The sequence below is a fragment of the Pseudonaja textilis genome, chromosome 3 (genome assembly GCF_049901715.1).
Source record: "Pseudonaja textilis isolate UNSWEBS1 chromosome 3, rPseTex1.2, whole genome shotgun sequence".
Lineage (NCBI taxonomy): Eukaryota > Metazoa > Chordata > Lepidosauria > Squamata > Elapidae > Pseudonaja > Pseudonaja textilis.
The window spans coordinates 164,076,983-164,099,837 of record NC_141992.1 but is presented as its reverse complement, the minus strand read 5'-3'; the positions used below and the strand labels follow the sequence as shown (position 1 = coordinate 164,099,837).

The window sequence follows — 22,855 nt, the reverse complement described above, 5'->3', positions numbered from 1 at the left end:
GAATGCTGCAAACAGCCATAAATGCAGTTTGGTTGCCATGTGCCATGTGACCATGGGGTTGAGGTGGTTATCATAACTTTGAACCCAGGTTGTAAAAGCAACAGGTATCCCTTGGCTTATGTCCATTCATTCAGTAACCATTCAAACCCTCAGCAACACTGAAAATAAGTGGTACTTATGACTAGTTCTCGGAATTCCAGAATGTCATCATGGTCATGTGATTGTGATTTCTAATGTTCTTTACCAGCTTCCCACAAGCAAAATCAGTAGGGAAGCTAGTAGGAAATCAGAAATAACAATGACTTGAGGTCCTTGTTTGATGATAGCAAATGGAACACCAAACTGCCATTGCTAAGTGGTGCAGTCATGTGAAACTGCATTTCACAACCATGTTGCTTAACAACAGCTATTCAAGTCCCAATTGTTACTATTAACCAAGAACTATCTCTGCTTGGATTAACCTATAGTGGAATAATCCCTACAATATTTCTGGAGAGAAAACAGATGAGAAGCAGTATAAGAATAGCAAGCATAGATGTGGTATATTGCGAAATATGTTCTTAGAAGATAATATGGATATTTCATGTTTAATTTTGAAGAGAGGCAGGATATAGAATTGTACAGCCTCTATAAAATAAAAGAAATTATTTATTCAATGAAATTTTTGATATAAAAAAAAGATACTATATAGTTAAAATTATCAATTATTTGGATCAAATCTGCAGGTTCTTGACCCACCAGTCGGTCTTTTTAATAGTTAGGTATGTCCATATCCAAAGCATGACATGTTAACACCATAAATTTACATAGTTATCTGCTGTGGTGGGATTCAAATAATTTAACAACCGGTTCTCTGCCCTAATGATTTCTTCCAAAAACAAGTTCACCATACTGCTCAGAAAGTTAACAACTGGTTCTCCCGAACTGGCTGAATCCCGCAACTGGTGCGAACTGGCTGAATCCCACCACTGGTTATCTTTCACAAAAACTCATTTAATATAATGATTGGAGATAAAAATGGAAAGATAAAATAAGGGAAACCCAGAATTGATATAAACATCAGCATTCTACTTATGAATCAAAAAGTGAAGACTTGGATAATAAAACTAACAGACTGCTGCAATAACCCAAGTGTGACACAACCAAATAATCAACTAATTGCTTAGCAATCACAGTGGTACAGAATGGAGCCTGCAAACATTCATTAAAAGAAAATTATAGATTGTAACTGTTCCTAATGAAAGATTTTAAAGAGTGTCTATCGTTGGTTTTGATTCTCAGATACCTTACAACAGGGAAATCCACAACTGGCTGCCTTGAGAACTAAAGAAATAAATATGAAGAGAAGGGATGAGAACACCAGACAAAATACGTCCTTGTTCACTATAAGACAACTGGACCATATCCAATCAGAAATTTTGTTTAAATAGTTGGAAAGAGATGCCTATTTACAGCAGAGACTGATAAATAAAGCATATAGTTGACAACATAATTGAACTGGGAAGAAAAAAAATGGGTAGGACTGTGTGTAAAAAAAAAAGAGAGAACCAACAATAAGCCCTTAGGAACTTCTGCTAATCAAAGTGAAATGAAAATACTAGATGGAGAAAATCTTATGTGATCTTATCAGATAAATAAAACTGAAACCTCTTAAGTACCAGCAACACCAAGAGAGCTTAATCCTGGCAACTTGGTAGCTCAAGTCATGAAATCTGGCAGATATTGGCTACAAACATGTTTATTGCACAACTTCATCTTCCTTATCCAGGTCATCTGAGTAATATTAACTTGACCTAGTCTAGCAACAATTAATTTATTTTATATACAAGATCGGTAAATTCATACCTTTCATTTTTAACACAATGACAATAATTCCATTCATTCTAAATAAGCCACTATCATTCCTTAACACATTTATTTTAATTGAATAACACATTCCTCATTATATGTTCCTGAAATTTAGTAAGAAGATTACTTATAGAAGAAGCTATATCACTGCCATTTTCATCATATTATATTTTAAGACTAAAATAAACATTACCCCCAAAAAGTGTGGCTATGAGATAACAAAAATCAGTGAAAGATTTGGGCCTTTATCCAAAACAGGCTTTAGAAATGTACTTCTCTCATTTACAAACAGACAATAGTTGTATTTACTTTCCTAATAAACAGAGAAGATTAAACTAATTAAATATTTATAAAGCAATTGTATAAATGCAAAATCATACCAATATGAGGTTGCAGAAAAATAATATTTACAATTTCTTAATATAAATGCATTGTCAATGTTCTCTCTTATCAAACACTTGCAGTTTTCTACTGATTGTATGCTTTATTAAATGTGAGAGTTATCCATCACCCATGTTTTCTATTCATCCTAAAAAACCTTTGTTAGACGTAGTGCAAAAAATAAAATAAAATCCTGATAATATTTTTAAGGACTGGTAGAGTTATTTTCATATACAAGGAACATTTCATCAGATCCATGAAATGAAATCCTTAGATTTATACAACTGTTACATATACCTTTATAAACAACGGAGTCTAAACTTTATCAAATGAAAAAAGAATCGTATGCAAATTTGAAATTTAAAATACACATACCAACTAGGCATACTTGCAATGATTAGCAATAATCATTTTCCTAGGTTTTTCCTAGGTTTAGTAATCATATAGAGCATACAACCTGTAATTTGTTTAATTCAGTGCTCTCTTGGAGAAAATTTGGATCCCAATTAGTTAATATCAGAATTTTATATTACCAAATCAAGACAGGTGACATATAACCAACTGAAAAGTTTACACTGAAATGCTCATTTTGCTTTAAACTATTCTTTGCTGAATAAGCCAGAAGTCTTTTTTTCCACTGTGAAACAATATATTACCAGATTTTATTTTATTTTTAATTGAAGCAAACTAGACATCAAGACAAGGAGACAAGGTGCAAATTAAAAAAGATAATAAAAACAAAGCAAATTAATTGGTAGTATGCCTATCTGCAATTATTCAATGAGAGAAATTGTATGTATCTTAGTATATGGCCAACATATCCATTTATTATCAATTAATGGCCAAAAGAATCATTTCAAGAGGTGACGTTTCAAAATCCTGCAGAGCATTTTTCTCTTCAGTAAACTGAATCTCCTTGCATTTTACACAACTTGCATAAGAGGGTTTTATTGTTGTTAATGATGTTTCCTTGAATTTTTTCCTGGCAGCAAAGCTAATAAGCATTTTCATACTTTCCTGGATTCAGTATATTGTTCCATCCCTTTTTATTATTTTGTCCATCCAGACTTGTATATTTTTTTCCAAAAACTCAGCAAATATAAAGCATGATATATTCATTAAAATCTATAACTGAGGTATTTTAGCAAATTAAAAACAAAAAATGCCCTGCATTTATTTTCCACCTACATTTAACTAAGCTAGTGTGTATCATAATTTGGGGTGAGGTTTTTTTAAAAAGTAATCATGTTGGTAATTTAAAGGACAAAGAATGTCACTTATGTGTTAAATTGAAAAAAAACCCTTTGGAACTGTTTGAACTCTATAAATTAAGTGTGGATTTTTTTCAGTATAATTAACAACATCCATAAGGTGGGGGGTTTGTTAAAATCAGCAAGATGGTTGACGCAGCATTATGATGGCCACCTCCTCTGTTTTATATGTGGCTTACATGCACATTTAAAACAGGTGAAGCTTGCATTGGAATATTCTAATTGCTATCTTGCTGATTTTAACACCCAGCTCCTATTCTTCTTGCTGAGTGCTTACTTCTATAAAATTTACATTTCTACCATATACAAAATAAACTCTGTGTACCCTGATTTTATTGGATGACATTATATCAGGATTGTCCACTTTATTACTACAAATATGAATGAGATTTGATCAAATTCTGGGTTCCGGGGTAAAGATTTGTAGTACTCCGGATAAGGGCCAATTAGATTTATTTTTCAATGCAATATTCTTAACTAAAAGAAAAACCTACAAAGTTAGTAATATGATGATAAAGTCATCTGCTAAATATATACATTTTGCCTTCCAATTTATCTTTTCCCATCATCTTCTGACCACAGAGGTAAATTCCTGAATTGTTCCAGTAAAATACAAACAAATCAAACAAAATATGCTTCCTATTTGCAATTACTTAATTATTGCTCATTTAAATATCATCAATATATATGAAAACAAACCCTGTTCTGACAATTTAGTAATCTAAAACTTGATAGAAAAGAAATAACACAGGGTTAGTAATTAGGGGTTAGATGCAGAGGTGGTATTGAATAGTTAGAAGAACCGGCAAATACCACCTCTGACTGGAGATTTTACAGTATCCTTCCCTTGCCATGCCCACCAAGCCACGCCCACAGAACCGCTAGTAAAAAGTTTTGAACCCCACCACTGGTTATATATTTTTTGACCCCTTTCAGTCAGGTTTCAGGTCCGGCTATGGGACAGAGACCACCTTGCTTGACCTGTGGATGACCTCTGGCAAGAACGGGATGGTGATCATCCACCTGGCTCTCCTTGATCTCTCAGCAGCCATTGATCATTGTTTATTTTTATTGTTATATTGCTTTACTATTTGTTATGTTTACATTTTTATTATTTTTTCATTTTGCTGTTGTAAATCAGTCAGAGTACACAGCAAGTCAAATAAATTTAACAAATAAATAAATATAGACTGAAAAAAGTGCAATTGCTTCAATTGCCATTGTCATCGTAACTGTTAATTGTAAAAATCCTGAGGATTCTTGGAAATTGAAGCCTTTGAGGAAAAAATAGGAGAAAGAGATGATAATGTCATATAAGGGAACTTGGAGGCAGTTCTCAATCCAAAATACATCAGTAGAAAAATGATGGCACAATTTTGAAAGAGTAGGAAGTTTTTACAATAAGCCCATAAGGGCTGTTTTCATTGCATCCGGGTGGCAGATTTGCTTAGAATATTGTTACTCTGTTTACTTCTTTATTTTTTTTAAAGAATACAACAGCTTATGCATCTGTGCAAAGTCTTGAAAGAATTAATTTAGACAACTTGTATGCTGCAGGATAAAAATACTAAATGGAATCTCTCTTAACTGAAAGCTTTACTTGAGACTCTGAACAATTCAAAGTCAAAGACATTTGAAACTGGACTTCTTACAACTCCCTTTATATAACATAATCCCCTAACAGAACCTCAGGATAGCTGCTTAGTTTTTTTTTTTTTAATGTGGATCTTTCATCCACTTCAATAACATGAGATGACACCAGGGGAAAATAGTAACATCCCTGTCAAAAACCACTAATATCAAAATCTGGGGACACAATAAGTTATATCCCTAATATGCTATGTTTTAAAACTTTTAAAAACCTGCCATTTCAGTTCTTAGTCTTAAAAAAGACTAAAGTTTGAAGGTTTTCAAATATCTTACTTTCCTTTGTAGCCAAATGTGAGCTAGAAAGTTAAAACCTTTAAAATAACAAATGTTTTGGGGGCATATTTTTTTTCTTCCTTTCAATCATGTCTGATTCTTGGAGACTTCCTGGCTGGAAAAGTCCTTAGTTTTCTTGGTAAGATTTTTCAGAAGCGATTTGTCATTTGCACTTTCCTAGGATGAAAGAAAATGACTAGCTGAAGGCCACCTAGCTGGCCTTGTGCCTAAACAAGACTAGAACTCATGGTCACCAGGTTTCTAGCTTGACACCTTAACCATTAATTAGATTGACTCTCCTTTGGGCATGGGTGTCAAACTCAAGGTCTGGGGGCTAGATCCAGCCGGTGGGGTGCTTAGATCTGGCCAGGGGTGGGATTCAAATTTTTAACAACCGGTTCTGTGGGCATGGCTTAGTTGGTTGGCGTGGCTTGACGGTCATGTGACTGGGTGGACATGGCTTGGTGGTCATGTAACTGGCTGGGCATGGCCAACTCAACATCACTCACATTCAGGCATACATCTTCTCATCTGGCCTCTCGTGACTGTGGGGATGCTGCAACAATTGTAAATGTGAAAAATGGTCATAAGTCACTTTTTTCAGTGCCATTGTAACTTTGAATGGTCACTCCACACAAGCAAAGTACCAGCAAAGAAGGAGAAAAAACTCCAGAGACATTCCTGAGACAGGAAGTCTAGTCCTGCCAAGAATGTAATAAGGGTAAATGGAGAGGCAGTTTCTATAAGCAACACCAGAATGTTTCCTTCTTGCCTTCCTTACAGGATTAGGCCAGTAATTTCTTCTAACAACTGGTTCTCCAAACTGCTTAGAATGTTAACAACCAGTTCTAGCGAATAGGTGAGAACTGGTAGAATCCCACCCCTGAATCTGGCCTGTAGGGCCACTCTAAAAACAGTGAAGGACTGGTTCCATTTTCACTGGCAGAGGGCTGCAGGAAGCTGTCACAGCTGAAAACGGAACTGGAGACAATGGATCACCCAGGCCACCCAGGCCACCATCGGTGCCCCTGACACAAGTGACCTCAAGCTGTCCCCCCGAGGTCAAACACAACCCAGATGCAGCCCTCAATGAAATCAAGTTTTGACAACTCTGGGCATATACATAAGCTATAAAAATATCACAAATATTTCTTTTTTGCTTTATTTATAGATTATGTTCTCTTAGGGATGATCACTAGAACCATTTTTTATTCTTTCTGAAATACTAAAAGGATGCCATGATGGACTGTTGAGTGGCATGTTGGACTGTGAAAATTAAACTTTTACCATCTCATTAAATTTAGGGTGGAATATTCTAATGTTTATCGGTGTCTTATTATTTTTAACCATGTCTATTTGCTTGCTCAGCAGCTTAAGAGAGAGAAAGAAGAGAGATTATTCTTTTTGTTGCTTTGGATCTTGCTAGTTAATTTTCTTCTTGCGTATGAATCTACAGTACATTTTCCCAAATCCATTTTAATGCCACCCTATTTATTTCTGACTTAATCTTCTTGCATGTCTTTGTGTTTACCTAATCTTGCTTATTTCATCCCCTTACGATTTCCTATCATTTCCCTTCCCTTTAATTTTCCCTATTCTCATAAATTAAAACAAACTGCTTCTCTCTCCTCCTGCTCCCCTCTCCCAATTCCTATTATCTTCTACTTCTCTTCATTGATTAAATGAAAGAGACTGGTAGGAATGGGATGGTGAATGTATCTGTAGTCATGCTACTATGTGTAGAATATGGTCTATTTTCTCATTCATATTGAACAATCGTTTCAATTGCATTGTTTCCATAATTAAATTAACAAATTAATGCAAATAATGAACCAAAGAAGGTGGTTAGCAACCTCTGGAATATTGGGCAGCCCAAAGCTAAAAATGGTATGATATGACCATGGTATTTCAGGGGCACCTTCCATGGCCTTTCAGCAGGGTTCCATGTGACAAGTGTTTAGCAGGCAATTGCTGAAACACCTAGTCATATCTCTCGTAATCTGAAATGGTACAGAGGATGGCATATTTAAGCAAAAATCCTAGGGTTCCCCAAGCTGAATCTACAGAGTAGATTACTCTGCTTATGATACTGTTGGTCCACATGGTTTAACTTAGATTTCATCAATCACTTCCCAACTCAAATTTGTGAATTGAGGGAGATCTACTGCCCAGAATTCATACAGCACCTTCTGGAGATGAGGCCAGAGGAGAAACTAACTTATCAAATTAGAATCCCTATGGTAGAAATGAGGATCAGTATTAAAAAATAAATTAAATAAAAAAACATTTCTTTGGTTTGCCTGATGATATAGGTATAAAAGTTTCATCACTGTTAAATAAGGAGGGAATAGTGCAAGGTATGAATGTTGTTAATTATAAATGCTAAGCATTTAATTTCTTTTAAAAGAGTAGACAATGACTGTAGACTCTACAAATCTTCCAAAATTAGGGTAGGGTTTTCTCTTAAGCATGTTACTTTTAAAAATATAAATGTCTCTTTGAATATAACTCTTGATCCGACCAGTCCATTCATGTTATGTTCTGCAAAACTGGAGAAGGTTTATTATATCTCTCCACATTACAATAAACGAAATGTGACCAAACTTACACCAAAAGGCATTGGTCATTTACTCTTTTAAGAACTGAGGCTGGAAGAGAGAGATGTCATTTGTTCTACTTCAGCCTCTTACTACATAATCTGTCCATCTTTATGCCAGCCTCCTGTTATTTAATTTATTTACTTACTTTACCTCCATTATTTACTTAATGCAGAATATTTCCAACAATTAGCAAACTGATATTCTACTGATTCCTAAATTTTAGTATTGAGGGAATCCTTTCTGGGACGAGCTGTACATTTATGCTAACCCTGATATCAGACAACCCAGATAAGTTACACTATCCCATAAAAGAAATCAATTGTATTATTGAATCAGATACAAAGCACACACTCAGCCGCTCCCATCCCCTTTACTCTTCTAATAAACCTTGATAGGTTGCTAGGAGGAAAACTGAAATAATCTCTTCTTCTCACAGCTGCTTTTACAGACCAACAGTTTCCCGCTCCATATCATTCTTCCCAAGATCAGTGATGATCAGTTGAAACTTTCTGAACATTGGAGGAAGAAAATCATCTTGGGAGGCCTGGCCTGACATAAGTAAAATGTAGCCCATGAAATAGTTAAGCATTCTCCTTCCAGGTACTGGAGAAAACTTCTGTACAATTTTAATGAAATAAAATAAATACAATTTCCAGATGTTTATAACCTGACTTTCCAGCAGTTTCATAAATAAGCAATATGTAGGCATTATGCCCATGCTGATTCTAAAAAGTCTAGCAATTTCACTAAATTCAATCTTATAAAGGAATCCAATTCTGTCACCAGTGACTTTAAGAAAAATTGCATGTGTTCAATAAACTAACTGTGAAAGAAATGTTGTATTGCCATCTCCAATGCTTTGTGAATGGTCATTGGAACACATTTACGCACATTTAATCTTCAATATAACCATTATGGGCAATAATATTAGGGGAAGGTATCACTTCTCTTTGACTTCACTAGTCATATATTTTTCTCTAAAATCACACATTTATGTATGTCAATTTATTCCGATACAATACACTATAAGCTACAAAAGCAACCTCAGACAGCATGACCAATTAAGAGAAATACTTAGGAATTATAGTTGAGCAGGATTTGAAAGGCCTGGTTAACTTTTTTTGCCTTAAGTCATCACAAAGTTTTTTACTGTGTCTGTTCCAGAAATATCTCTATGTCTAATAAATGGCACAAATTGCTTATGAAAATAAAAACAATGTGGACTTTTATGACAAACTCACCTGCCATTATTCCCTTGAATTTTATAATGTAAAACAAGTCCAGTCAATATAATTTTCATTTATAGCCATTCCATTTTTCTATTGCTTATTTGTATTTAGAAAATCCATTAAGAATGAAAAAGTACAATGGTTCAGCAATGACTTTTGATAAGTCATATCAGGAGTTCCCCAAAGAAACTTTAACATGGCTTTTTCTGAAATGTTAGAAAAAAGCTTTACATATAATCTTAGCAAAGTCCATCTGAACAACTTTGTAAAAAAGGAGAACATAAACACCATTCCTTAGCTACAGTAATTATAAGAAAGGTTTTCAGAAATATATTTCCATAGCTGTTATTCTGTGTCTCAGGTCTAACAAGTATGTTCATAGGTAGACCCTTTAAGTGCTATATATTTTGGTTGCAACTATGGCTATCTTACTGGTCAGCAAGATAGCATTTTTCACATTACAACTGCTGTATGAAGCAGCTTACAGGGTTATGACATATGAATTCTCCATTTAATAAATACATTGACTACGTGTGAGTTGACAAGGTACATTACCTGTTTGGGATGACATAAAAAACCCTTCTCAACCTGTTTTTCTATTAGACATGCAAAGTACAATTTCATCCCAAAAGCATTTGGGATTATATGATTAGATGAGATTGGAATCTGGGATCCAGTCAGAAAACCAATAATCTTATATGCATAGCAAAAAATCTTGAGTATTTAACATTATTGTGCTGGACAAGCATATCAATAAAGCACCCGGGGACTTGCGAACCTCTTCTGACAAAGAGAGGGTTAAAAGAAGTATGAATAATAAAAACACATTTTCTGTCAGGCAAAATTGCTGACATGTTAATAATAGATAACCTGAGATACTCAGCATAGCATCAATATATGTGAAACATTACAAAATGGAACCCTCATAGCAGTGAAATACTAGATAGTAAATGATGGCAGGCTCAGTCTGTGTGAAATAAGTCTTCCCCCAAGGTTGATTCTCTCTTTGTGTGTAATGCTCAACTGCAACATTTTAGATTAGACAAAGCATTGTTTCCGCCTGGCCTCCTAGCGGTTCAGTGACTTCACCTAATCATAATGGCTAACAGTATCTGCACTTAATACAACCTATCCAACAGCATGGTTGCAGTAGTTAAGTTCTCAGCCTGGAAAGTTCAATATGCTCCTCTTTTTTTCCAAGTGAAGAGCCGAAATGGATCAGGAAGCATTGGGATGTTTACATGATGACACAGGGATTCTGATTCATGCTTTTTAAATATCTAAATATATTTCCATCATACTCAAGAAATAATGTGCACGTTACCCAAAGTTGTCCAATTGTCGAGAAAATGATCTGCTTCAGTCTGAATTCTTAGCCTCAATAAATTATCTAAAAAGTCCTGCTATTACATTCTCCTGTGTTATATCTTTAAGCTGGATTTATCTGAATAAACCAGTTAGTTTGAGAATACTTAACCTACCTCTCTGATCAAAATCAAAAGGACAAGAGGAAAAAAATGTAGAAAATCCAATTAAGATTCAGTTTAACTCCCTACTGAATATTATTCTCTAGCTTGAGAAGATTACAGTTCAGTATTATACATATCCATTTGAAATAAATATAATTCAGTTCAGTAGATTTATTTTCAGTGGGCATATAAAATTGCAACTTTAATATTGGTGCATAATGCATTGCCTCATATATATTGATTCACACCACTGAGTTGTAAAGCTCATGTTAGTCTAATCCATAATAAACTTTGCAATATACAATAAAAGGCACCATCTGCACATCATTCTGCATGCAATATGAATGGTCTTATAAATATTTTTAATATATAATAAATACATTCAGTTAGGTGGCAGTACCTAGTCAATCTTGACTGATCTTTACAAGTTAAGCAGAGTTGGATCTGGTTATTACTTAGATTGAAGACTACTAGGAAATACCATTACCTGACTACTATTTCTGTCATTTGGCCAAGCAACCTGACTGTTCATAAAATCAGCAGGAGTAAATGTAACTGTTATTGATTGATTGATTGCTTCATTGATTAACTATGTATCATTAAGTTGATTTCAACTCCTAGCAACCATATTGATATATTTTCTCCATTAATATTTGCCCGGGTCTTCTAATGGGGCAATCATGGCAACTATAATGAAGTCTATCCAGTTGATGCCAATTGTCCTCTATTTTTCCACTTCCAGCTTTCATTACAGCCTTTTCCAAAAAGCGAGATCTTTGTATAATGTATCTGAAGTATGATGATTTGAGTGTGGTCACTTGTGTATCAAATGAGAAGTCTAAATTAGGAGACTTTCCCTTTGTTTAATAAATAATTAGTAATAGTTCTAAATTTAGACAATTTTGAAATGTTGGGCATTCAAAAAATGGAATTATTCAATGTAAATCAGTTAAATGAATACTGGGCAATGGGGGAAAGTGGAAGCATACATTCACACAGAATTAAACTATAGCTTCTATATACAGGTAGGCCTCAGCTTACAACGACAATTGAGTCCAAAATTTATATTGCTAAGTGAGAAATTTGTTAAATGAGTTTTGCCCCATTTTATGACTTTTCTCTCCACATTTGTTAAGTGAATCACTACAGTTCTTAAATTAGTAACATGGATGTTAATTGAATCTAGTTGCCCCATTGACTTTGTTTGTCAGAAGGTTGCAAAACCTTCTGATTCACATGATCACATGATCATCACACGATTTCTAGAAGACTGCAATGATCATAAATGTGAGTCAGTTGCCAAGTGAATTTTGAACACATGAGAATGCTGCAAGGGTTATAAGGATGAAAAATGGTAATGTCACTTTTTTTTCAGTGCCTGTGTAACTTTGAACGGTCACTAAATGAACTGTTGTATGTTGAGGACCACCTGTACTACTAAAACTCTTGTGTCTGTAACCTTTAACTGGGTGAAATGAGCAAATCTTTTTTATAGAGCAAATCTTTTTTGTACTTCAAATGGGCCAACTTAAAAATGTGTCCAAAATCCAAGATTCTCATGGAATTGAAATTTAGATATATTTTTTTGGCATTTTATAACATAAACATAATTGTAAAGCATTTTATGACATAATACAAAATATCATAAAACAAATGCGGAGATCAACTCTCATGCTTGACTGTAATAAATAGCTCACCTGGACTACTTCCAAGGTAGATACATATCTGAATTTCTCCTTGAATTTTTAAGAAATTTTCTAGCACGTTACAAACTCTGTCACTGTTGAAGGCATTAAGGAATGTGGTAAGGAAATATCTCTTAAAACTATGACCTAACGGGTTATGGGTTGCCTTGTGCCTTCTAATAATCATCTTCTCTAACTCTAATAGCTTCTGTGCTTCGTAGGCTACTTTGATAATTCCCATTATTCCCAGCGAACATGAATAACAAGTCAGTATTACAGGAATTATAATCCAACATATTATAAAGCACCAGTTTTGGAACATAGCAAGGTATGTTTTCAGTGTCAGAACTAAGTCCACTGCTTCCTTGCCTCATTTCTTCAAAAATTCATGATTTCTTCAGGCTAGGTTTTTTTTAAAAAAATAAAGTCAAATGTTTACTATTGTTAAATAACTGAGGATTAGAAAATATTGGGTAAGAGAGCACTTAATCTTCAGAAATATTCAAGTAGAGCCTATCTATCTTCTAGTCACATTTTGGCAAAATATTTGAATATATTTTTCCCCATTCATAGTACATTGACATGACTTAATAGAATTCTAGCAAAATAACCACCTTACCAAACATTGTGAATATATGGGACTTTAGGAATGGGGTTTTATTTTTATTGTATTTGTTTATTGCAAGGATTACTGCATGTAGCAAATATTATTTATGCATTCTTGATAGATAAATTATAAATATCAATCTCTCTTTTTCTATAATAATAACAATTCCAAAGTATTTTAAAAACACACTGATAGTCCTCGGCTTACAACAGTTCATTTGGTGACAATACAATATTTGGTGACAATACAAAGATACAACAGCTCTGAATAAAGTGACTTACGGCTATTTTTCACACTTGGCAGCATTCCCATGGGGACATGATCAAAATTCAGATGCTTGGCAACTGACTCACATTTAGGATGGTTGCAGTGTCCTTGGTCATGTGGTCACCTTTTGCTACGCAAAATCAATGGGGAAGCCGGATTCACTTAAAGAACATGTTACTAACTTTACAACTGGAGTGATTCAATTAACAAATGTGGCAAGAAAGATTATAAAATGGGGCAAAATTCACTTAACTGTCTCATTTAGCATTAGGAATTTTGGGCTCAATTGTGATCACAAGTTGAGGACTAAGTTGAGGAATATTTCTAGTATGGCATGATACGTATGGTCAACGGTAACACCACTCTTAGCAGAATGATTTCACACATTTCAATAAGCTTCTTTCTTATGCTGAAATGTAAAATCAATGAATTGTTGCAACATTTTAAAGATTCAAAAGGTATTTTTGAAATAGTATCATTCAGTATAGCTAACACCACAAAAGAGTACTTTTAAGTAATGTAATAAAAGTAAATGTAAGCAAGAACAAAAAGAGCCTATAATCTCTTATTTATCTAAAAATAAGAGATTTAATTTTCTTTCTATGATCCAAATCCAAAAATTATTAGCAAATTTAGCCATCTCCCTGTTTCTTCAAAATGTTTCATAAAACTAGACTTTTATCTCTGTTGCTGGCCATTAAATATATTCTTGAATTTAAAAATTATGCAGAGATTTGTAGTTCATACTGGATAGCAGAAATTTTTATGGTGCTCTTCAGAAAGATTTGGCATTGCTGTATGGTACAGATTCTTAAGAGAATCACAAACATTTGACTATAAACAGCAGAGAGGCGGAACAAGTTCATACTACAAACTTTTGCCTCTAGCGGTTTTGTGTTAAGGAATTTCAACTCACTGTAATAAAAGCAGAACATTTTCTAAGCTCAGTGGAAGATCGTTGGGAAAGGCAGACTTTAACTGTTTATCTCAAATTCACAATTTCATGCCAGGCTTAATCATAGAACCATTTAACATGATTAATTTGTTTCCAAGTTAATTTAATTTGATGCACAACGATTTGAAGGAAAAGACATTTATTAGGGTATCATCCTGTTTAAACTGGAAAATTAAGCTATTTGTATTCCAGTCTATATTTATTCATTTATCAAATTTGGAAATTGCCCATCTCACTCACAGAGCAACTCTAGGTGATTTCAAAAAAATTTGATTCAAAATTTGATTCAATTTGATTCAAAAAATCAAAAAAATCAGGGTGGATTTCAAAAAATTTCACACTGGTTCACCAGAATGTGGCTTCCGCACATGAGGAGAGACTGACCAAGCTGCCTTTCAGGGCCTGCTCCCCTCTATCTCTGCACTCTGGGGTAGTAGCTGCTTCTCTCCACACTACTGGGAGAGCGTCTTGTGCAATTTAGTAGCTGTGAGCTGCCACTTTCTTCTAAGTCCCATTCAGAAAGCGCTATGGCACAGAGAAGCAGCAGCCATGTTGAATGCTATTTCTCTCAGCTGCAGCACTTTCCAGATGGGACTTAGAGGAAAGCAGTGGCTCACAGCTACTGAACTGCACAAGACACTCCTACAGCAAGAGCAGCAGTGAAGACAAGTTGCCAACCCAGAGAGCACATGGAGCGTCTCTGTGAGTGACCTAGACTCGGAAAGGGATGGAAGAAGTAGCTTCAAGATCTCCACTGCAGCATTTTCTGGATGGGACATTTTACAGGTAAGAAGAACTGTCTGGGCCATTCCCAAACTGCTTTGGGCCTCCTGCGCCCATGCTACCTCCTCGCAGGCTGAATAAGCTGCTTTGGCTTGGGCATAGTTTGAGGCCAGAGGGGAGTGATGGCATGTGGTCAGAGACCCAGGGCAAGGCTGGAGCTGGTCAATGGCACGTTGCCTGACCTGCCAAGGTGGGTGAAGGCTCTGGGGCAAGCCTGGAGCCAGGAAATGGCAGTTCCTCAACCTGGCCAAGCCAGGTGGAGACTCTAGGGCAAGACCAGAGCAGGGGAATGGTGGTTCCTCGACCTGGCCAAGGTGGGCAGAGGCTCCAAGGAAAGGCCAGAGCCAGGGAATGGCGTGTTCCCCAACCCGGCCAAGGTGGGTGGAGGCTCCAGGCAAGGCTGGAACGGGAAAATGGTGCATTCCCTGAACCGGCTGAAGTGAATGGCAAGTAGGCAGAAGCTCGGGTAAAGCAGGTATGGGGGAATGGTGCATTCCCCGACCTGGCCGAGGCGGGCGGAGGGTCCAAGCCAAGACCCATATGGTTTGAAAACTATAGGTAGTTCTCGTGTAGTGATCACAGTTGGGACTGGCAACTTGATTGTTAAGTGAAGAGGTTGATAAGTGAAACCACAACTGTGTTAATGATTTTACTTCAGCTTTCATTTGCTTTAAAGATCTGCAAAGGTCATAAATGTGATGACTGGTTGCAAAGTTACTTTTTCATTACCATTGTAACTGCAAAGAGTTGTTGTATGAAGTAGTCACTAATGAGGACTATCTGTATTTTTATGTTTAGCCTATGATTGCTATTTAAAACCAGGTGAATGTCACAATATAAATTAAAGGAAATGCAATTTATTCATACTATGGATATTATTTAGATCTCATTTTGCTGTGAATTTTAGCAATATGTTGCAATTTCTCTTTTGTATCGAGTTTTATGCATACCCTGTTAGAAGAAATCTAGTTGTAACAATTATTTCAACAACAGTTCTATTGGTTATATATATACTCTGTCTTTTCATAGTTCTACCGATAACTCTTAAAATTCCTGACAGCCTGCCAATATCATACCAGAAATACTGAGCATTCCAGGAAATAATTAAGGCAGTATATAATATTTTTATCAGAATAGAAATGCTAGAAGAAGCAAATTGTTGCCTTCTTTCAGTGCTGTTTTCATAATCTAAGCAAAAGAAAGACACAAAACACCATACTGATATGCAGCATTGGTACACTCTCATAAACAGAAATTACACTTTGCATAAATAATGCAAAAGTATTATAAAGTGCTATTGGAGGTATTGTCTGATTGTTGTTTTAATATTTTGCATGTGTGAATCAATCAAATCCTGAAGTAATGAAAAAGGAAAATAATCTATGTGTGAAAAACCCGGGCTTCGTGTTACCATTTCTATTACTGGGAAAGGCAAGCAGTAGCAGTTTTATCACCTTAGAAGAAAGGCTGATGAAATGTGGCATTGTTTATAAACTAGTGCTTCATTACAAACTACCCTTGCTACTTCTGCTTTCTAATTTTAGAATCAAACCTTTTAGACTGCTTTCTAATATTTTTAATTACTGATCCATAAAATGAAAACATTCAAACTGATTATAAAATATCTTTCAGATGACAGACATAATACTCAACAGCAAAAAGAATTAAAACTGAACTGATTTACATCAATACCTACCAGAGAGAACAGTAGCAAACTTGCCATATCCAATTGGTTACTATTTTAGCAGTTCTGTCATCTACTGTATTACATTTAGAGTAACTCCTGAACTATAATGAACATTTGAAAGGCAGAGGTCGTAAGAACCTATCCTCTTGGCTTAAACAAAGGAGAACAGAGGAGTTAATAGCTCTGAGACAGATCTGGCTTCTTCATTTGAGTAACAGAAGGAACTGCCCAAGAAGTAAGGGTTTGGAAGCATTGCCTATGCAGATGTTTTCCTACTATATCTGTCAGTATTTTATCAGGATTCAGAAGTCAACTATGCAAATAGGATACAGTTGGCACAGAGTGTTTGCATAAGTCACATAACTGTTTTAGAAAATCAGCATTGGATCACACACAGCCTTCCTCCCCCTCTCCAACATTACCAGCAAGCAGGAGTCATGCAGTATAAAGGTCTCTGAGGGTACTCTGTTTCTTTCTTAGGTTAGGGACCCTTTGCAAACCAACCAGATATTCCTACCAGCCTCCTTTCAACAGATAAGTGTGCTAGCTTTATTATAAGAACGAGCTGTTTAAAAACAAAAGAAAAAGAAAACATACTTAGAGACTTCTACTTTGAGCTTTCATTTAGAATAGTAATTAAATAACTACTTCTGTCACTCATCTCTGCAACACCAAACACAACTGATTTCACTGCTGTTTCTCACATTTCATAGGATTATAATCTCTCATGGTTAATGGGAATATAGTGGTGGAGCATCTTAAACTATTATGCCATCTATGCTACCCACCATTGCCTGACAGCATCTCCTCATGTTCTCATGATAATTGGATCATTAGTGGTAACTCAGATGATTACGGTATAAAGAAAAAACTTTGGATAAGGAGCAGTAACACACAGGCGGTTCTGTAAGATGTACCATTTTGAGATGGGTCATATTTGCCAAGTGGAGCAATAGAACTTCTAAAAATGCATTAATAAGTTCCATCTGCTTCATAGGTTTTTTTTTTTATCTCGATGGTATTTTGAAAGTATGGGATCCAAATAATTAACAATAAATTAATTAAAATGATTTCAAAGGGAAAAGGGGAAACAATATCAGCCCTAGAGTTGATGCAATTATTTTTTACTCTCATTAACACTATCACAAAAAGGAAAGGAACACAGTTTGTTCACCATTTTTTGTTCAGGTAGGAAGAGTTAGTTGTTTTTCTGTGCTGTCTTCCTGTCATATTCTCAGAGTTTTGATACTCTCCCATGAAATAGTCTTAACTGTTATTATAAGAATAGTATATTGCTCTTTTTCTTGCATGGAAGTTAATAGCCATCTGGGAAAGCTTAACTTGGAAATAAGGCTCAGTGTATTCAGTAACTTATATTTTATTTATTTATTTGATTTATTTGATTTGTCAATTGCTTACAAGATAATAGGTATAAGTATAAACATGAGTAAGAATACAGGAAATAGGTACGAATAAATGGGAACAATAGGATGGGGCGGTAGGCATGATGGTACACTTAACTGTTATAAGAATAGTATATTGCTCTTTTTCTTGCATGGAAATTAATAGCCATCTGGGAAAGCTTCACTTGGAAATAAGGCTCAGTGCATCCAGTAACTTATATAATAGGTTATTGCACACTGAGCTGCCATTGGACTATGTAAAGAGTTACAACTAGGATGCACTAAATATTTATTTCCAAATAAACATTCATAAGATTATATTGCAAGTATTAATAAAATCTTGTATTTATGCCATGATTGTAATAATTATTACTTGCCCTTTATCTGAGCTGACACTTGCAGTAACCCTATATTATGTCACAAAACTATAACATGGTTTGTTTTTGACTGGCCTTCTGCTGCTTTAACAAATTATATTTTGTTCACCAATCCCATTAATACATTAATGAATAAACTTTCCTCTGCTAAAATAGCAGGCCTAAGTTAACTTACTAAATGCAACACAACATATTGTGGTTTAGTGGGATTTGTTAATAGTGATGTAGGGCATGTGTGCGTCCTGATTTCTTCCTGGTTATTTTTACCCAGAGATGGGCATCCTTTTTGTGCTGAGGACCACAGTGCCTTAGTTCTAAATTATTCAGGAATTTGGGGTATATGAGTGGTGTGGAAACAGAAACAATCAAGCACCAGGTAGAGTCAAAAGTTAGCTTCTCACATTAGCTTTCTTCCCCTCTTCTTTCCCCATCGTCCTCTTTTCTCCCTTACAAGTTGCAGGCCACAGGGAGTAGCTAAATAGGTTTTATTAGCAATGTGATGCCTTTTAATAAAGTTTAGAAATGAGAGTCAGGATTACAAGAAGTTAGCCTGAGGATCAGATATGGTATATGATTGGTTGCCCAGCCCTCCACAAATGTGTAAAGAAAGAACAGTGTCAAAAGCGGGGACAGGACAAAAAAAGGGAATGGTGGTTTCCTTCAAGATTAGGAATTGTTTGACTTGTTCAATAAATTGTGGCTAAAGAACACCCGTTGTTTTAATATGATTGTGGTGATCTCCCTTTATTACTCCTGAGGCAACTTCAGCACCTGCTTAATTGTATACTTATATATAAAGATCAATCAAGAGAGGACATGGCCATTCACTGCAAAGTCCACTTCCGGTTCCAAGTATGATGCCAAAATCCCCCTAAGGCCTTTTCCAACCAACTTACTTTCCAGAGATGTAGATTGGACAATATTAATTTAGAAGATCCCCATAGGAAAGCTTTCTGCAATATCCTGCTTCTTTATTTTCCAAATTAATTCCAAATGCATACAGTCTAAACCTAATATTTCAAGATTGTACTCTTTGGTGTACAACTAATAAGCAAATCATAAAATGCTCATAAACTATGAATCAATAGAAATTCTAAAAACACTAAAAGCAAACAACCAACTTAAAATTAGAGTTTTTTGGTATGACAGGGAGTCTTATATCCTAAGAATTTTACTGATTTTTTTTATATCAGTTGAAATAAGCAATGAAAATCCACTAATTTATAAAATTTGCTATGAGAAAAATTTGCTATGTAAGCCCCTGCCCCATTTATTCAGAAGAAACCCAACAACATTTTAAATAAAGCTATGTAGTTAGAATGGACTTTACTCAGAGGAAAACATTCATATCCCTCCACTATTATTAATGAAGTAACAGGGATTATGTCATTCATTTTCTTTGGTTGTATTGCTTTTCTAAATGTGAACAAAACAAAAGAGACTCCTCAAAACACTGAAATAATTGGAAAATAAACTAACACTCCAACAGATATTTTGTAATCACGCTTCTGTTCTTAACAGAGCTCAGTATCTCCAGCACCAGCAGAATTGAGATATCACTTTGCAGTCTCAAAGGAACTTTTAAAAAGAAAAGAAAAGAAAAGAAAACGGAGAGTCATTTTATTCATTATTAGATCCTGGAATACTGTTTGAATATCTTGACCTCATACTGATCACAAAAATGCTTCTAAAACCCAGCTGTAAAGCTGAGAAAATATAATGAATGAAATTCCCACAGAAATGTGCAATATTTAAATAACCAATTTAGAAAGGAAAGAAACCTCTTCTTCACATCAATACTTAGCTGCCTTCAAGTTAAATTAGGATGAAGATCAAAATCCAAACAACTGGCAGCTGTAGGACACATTCAGTGATACTCAAGAGATGGGAGGGGGCAGAGGAAGGGCAGGGAATTGCCCAGGACTCTGTCTTCCACCTGGAGGTCAGTATCATCATCCAAAGAAAAAGAACACAAATATACGTTGTATCATATGAATGCATGTTCTTTTCCAAAGGGTCACAATGAGCACTTGAACATATGTTCAATTTGAAAAGGATCAACTTGCTTTCCTGGATAATGTGCAATGCTTTTTGCCAGAGCCCCGTTTTCCATAAATAAGCTTTTCCTCCACATAAGAACACACACACAGAAGGTTGACACATCCGACCTAAGGAGGGGTGGAGGAGGGAAGCAATTGGGCGCGTCTATTTGACAATGGCAGCTGCTCAACAAACAGCTCCCTCCCTTCCAGGAAAGCAACCCTAAGACCAGCAGAACACTTGAGTCTTCTTTGCTTCTCTTGAGCTGGCTGTATCTCTGCAGCTGAACAGCAATATTAGCTGAAGGTTTGGAACCGGTTCGTGCTGTTAGATGGGTCGCCAAAAGAAGATGCTCCCAAGAGGCAGAGGGGACTTGGGAGGAGAGCAGACGGGACTTGCCCGCTGCCTCGCTTTCAGGACATCCTTTTGCCTCCAAGAAGTTGATCATACTTAGAAGGTCATGCCTGCAATCGCCCGCGCACCTACACCCGCCCCAACGCGCGCGCGCGCATACACACACACGCAAACCGCTTTTGCATGCAATCGGGACCGATTCCCATTATTGTCAGCCAGTGGCAGAGAAACACCCCCCCCCCCCGGCGAAGTGTTTCCAAAGCCCAGGGAGCGCCAGGGGGACTAGCTCACCAATCCGCATTACGCCTGGGCAAGTCAATCCCAAAGAGCGACCGGCTTGAATTCGCTTCCCAACCCAGGGGGGAAGGGGACAGAACCGAGAGGTTTCTTTCCGCAACGCTCCCAGCTGACGCGAAGGGAAAAGATCCCAAGCCAGCGACGCCTCGGCGAAGGGCAAGTCTTGCTACTCACCAGCTGCAGCGTGCAAAGGAAGATCAACGTACAGCGCCCAGTGCAGCATCCCATGGTAGAAGCTCGCCGGAGCCGGGGGCGCCGTTTTCCCGTTTCTGCAGTTCCCTCCGAGCCCAAGCCAGGCACAGCTCTCACCACATTCGGACAGACGGCCCCCCGACTCCCCGCAGCTCTCGCCTCGTGCGCCGGTTAAAACCCCTTTGTTTAGAAGCGGGGAGGGGGAAATCTCCTTCGCCTCAGCCCCGGGGAAGGAGATGAGACCAGCTTGGCAGCGGAGCGAGGCATCCAGCCGCTTGCTTAGTGTCCCTCAGCTGGAGGGGGAGGCTGAGGGGTGGGCGTGTGGCTGGAGGGAGGGGGAGAGGAGTGGGCGCGCGTGGGTCTCGGCGTGTGGTGTCAGGCGAACCTATGAATGAGACTTGTGAATGGTGAAACCGGCAAGCGGGAGGGCGGGATTTCGGAATTGTCAATGGCCGAAGAAAGGAAACGTGAATGGGTCTGCAGGGACCTTTGGCAGGAACCCGACTGCGAACAGCCGGCAGGTGTTCCCGCGGGAAGAGCGAAAAGTAAAAGGGGCGGCGGGTTTAGGGCGCCCTCGTGCTCAGCGGCAAAGCGGAGACGCGTCTCAGTGCCGTTGGGGGCGCGAAAAGAGGGCTTTTGTTGAAAGGAGGCACGGCGGAGGGGGGAGCGACGAGACAGTCCACCCGAGGCGTGGCCAGAGGGAGGGGCTTCTTCCGACGGCTCGCCTAGCACTGGAGGAAAGTGAGCCGGGGGGAGTTAAAGGGGGAGAGAGTCGAAGAAGGCAAAGGGCTAGCCCGAAAGGCCGCGCGGGGTCTCCGCGAGTCCCCGGCGAAAAGCTGAACCCCCAAACTAATGTCTTGAACTCGCCAATCGCAGCTATGAGTCAGTGAAAGCAAGTGGTCAGACTATTCTAACGGGAACCAAACTCAGGCGATGCACCAAAGGAGCAGCGCTTTCAAGGAGACAAGCTTGCTGAGAGTTATTCTCCATCCGCTTGAACTACGGTGAAAATGTAAAGGAAAACAACGCTTGCAGACATTAGCGCGCGTGCCATTGATTTCCTACCGCATTTGCTTACCGCAAACCAAAGAGCACCATGCAGGGGCTAGGGTAGTGCGCAAATCTTTGCTATGAAGCCCATATAGACACTTTCTTGGAACAAAATATACTCACTGGTAAGGGAATAACAAGGACTATCTCTTTATTTCCTTACTATTTATCTGATTTTAGGAAAACAGCGAATTTTTCCACAAAGAACTTGAAAGTCACAGAACTGCATTAAATGTGAAATCACAGGTGTGTTCCTTAAACAGAACTTTGGAAAGAAACATCGAGGCTCTGAGCAGAGTTGAGATTCCATCTTGCAGTCTTGAAGTTGCAAAGAAAGCCAAAACAAAGCGTTCAACTTTGAATGCTGCTTGAGCATTTTGACCCCATATTGATCTAAAATCCAGCTGTCAAGCCAAAACAATAGAAAGAGTGTGATT

At 37.2% G+C, this 22,855-nt stretch overlaps 1 protein-coding gene across 1 annotated transcript in view; it reads right to left on the bottom strand.

Moving 5' to 3' along the window:
- The window catches only part of NKAIN3 (sodium/potassium transporting ATPase interacting 3), a 118,053-nt gene extending 96,276 nt beyond the window's left edge, over positions 1-21,777 (bottom strand). Inside the window, exon 1 of the mRNA XM_026705896.2 lies at positions 21,351-21,777. Within this exon, the coding sequence (XP_026561681.1) occupies positions 21,351-21,404 (54 nt within the window). The 5' untranslated portion in view covers positions 21,405-21,777. The remainder of the gene's footprint in view (positions 1-21,350) is intronic.
- Positions 21,778-22,855: the final 1,078 nt, after the last annotated feature.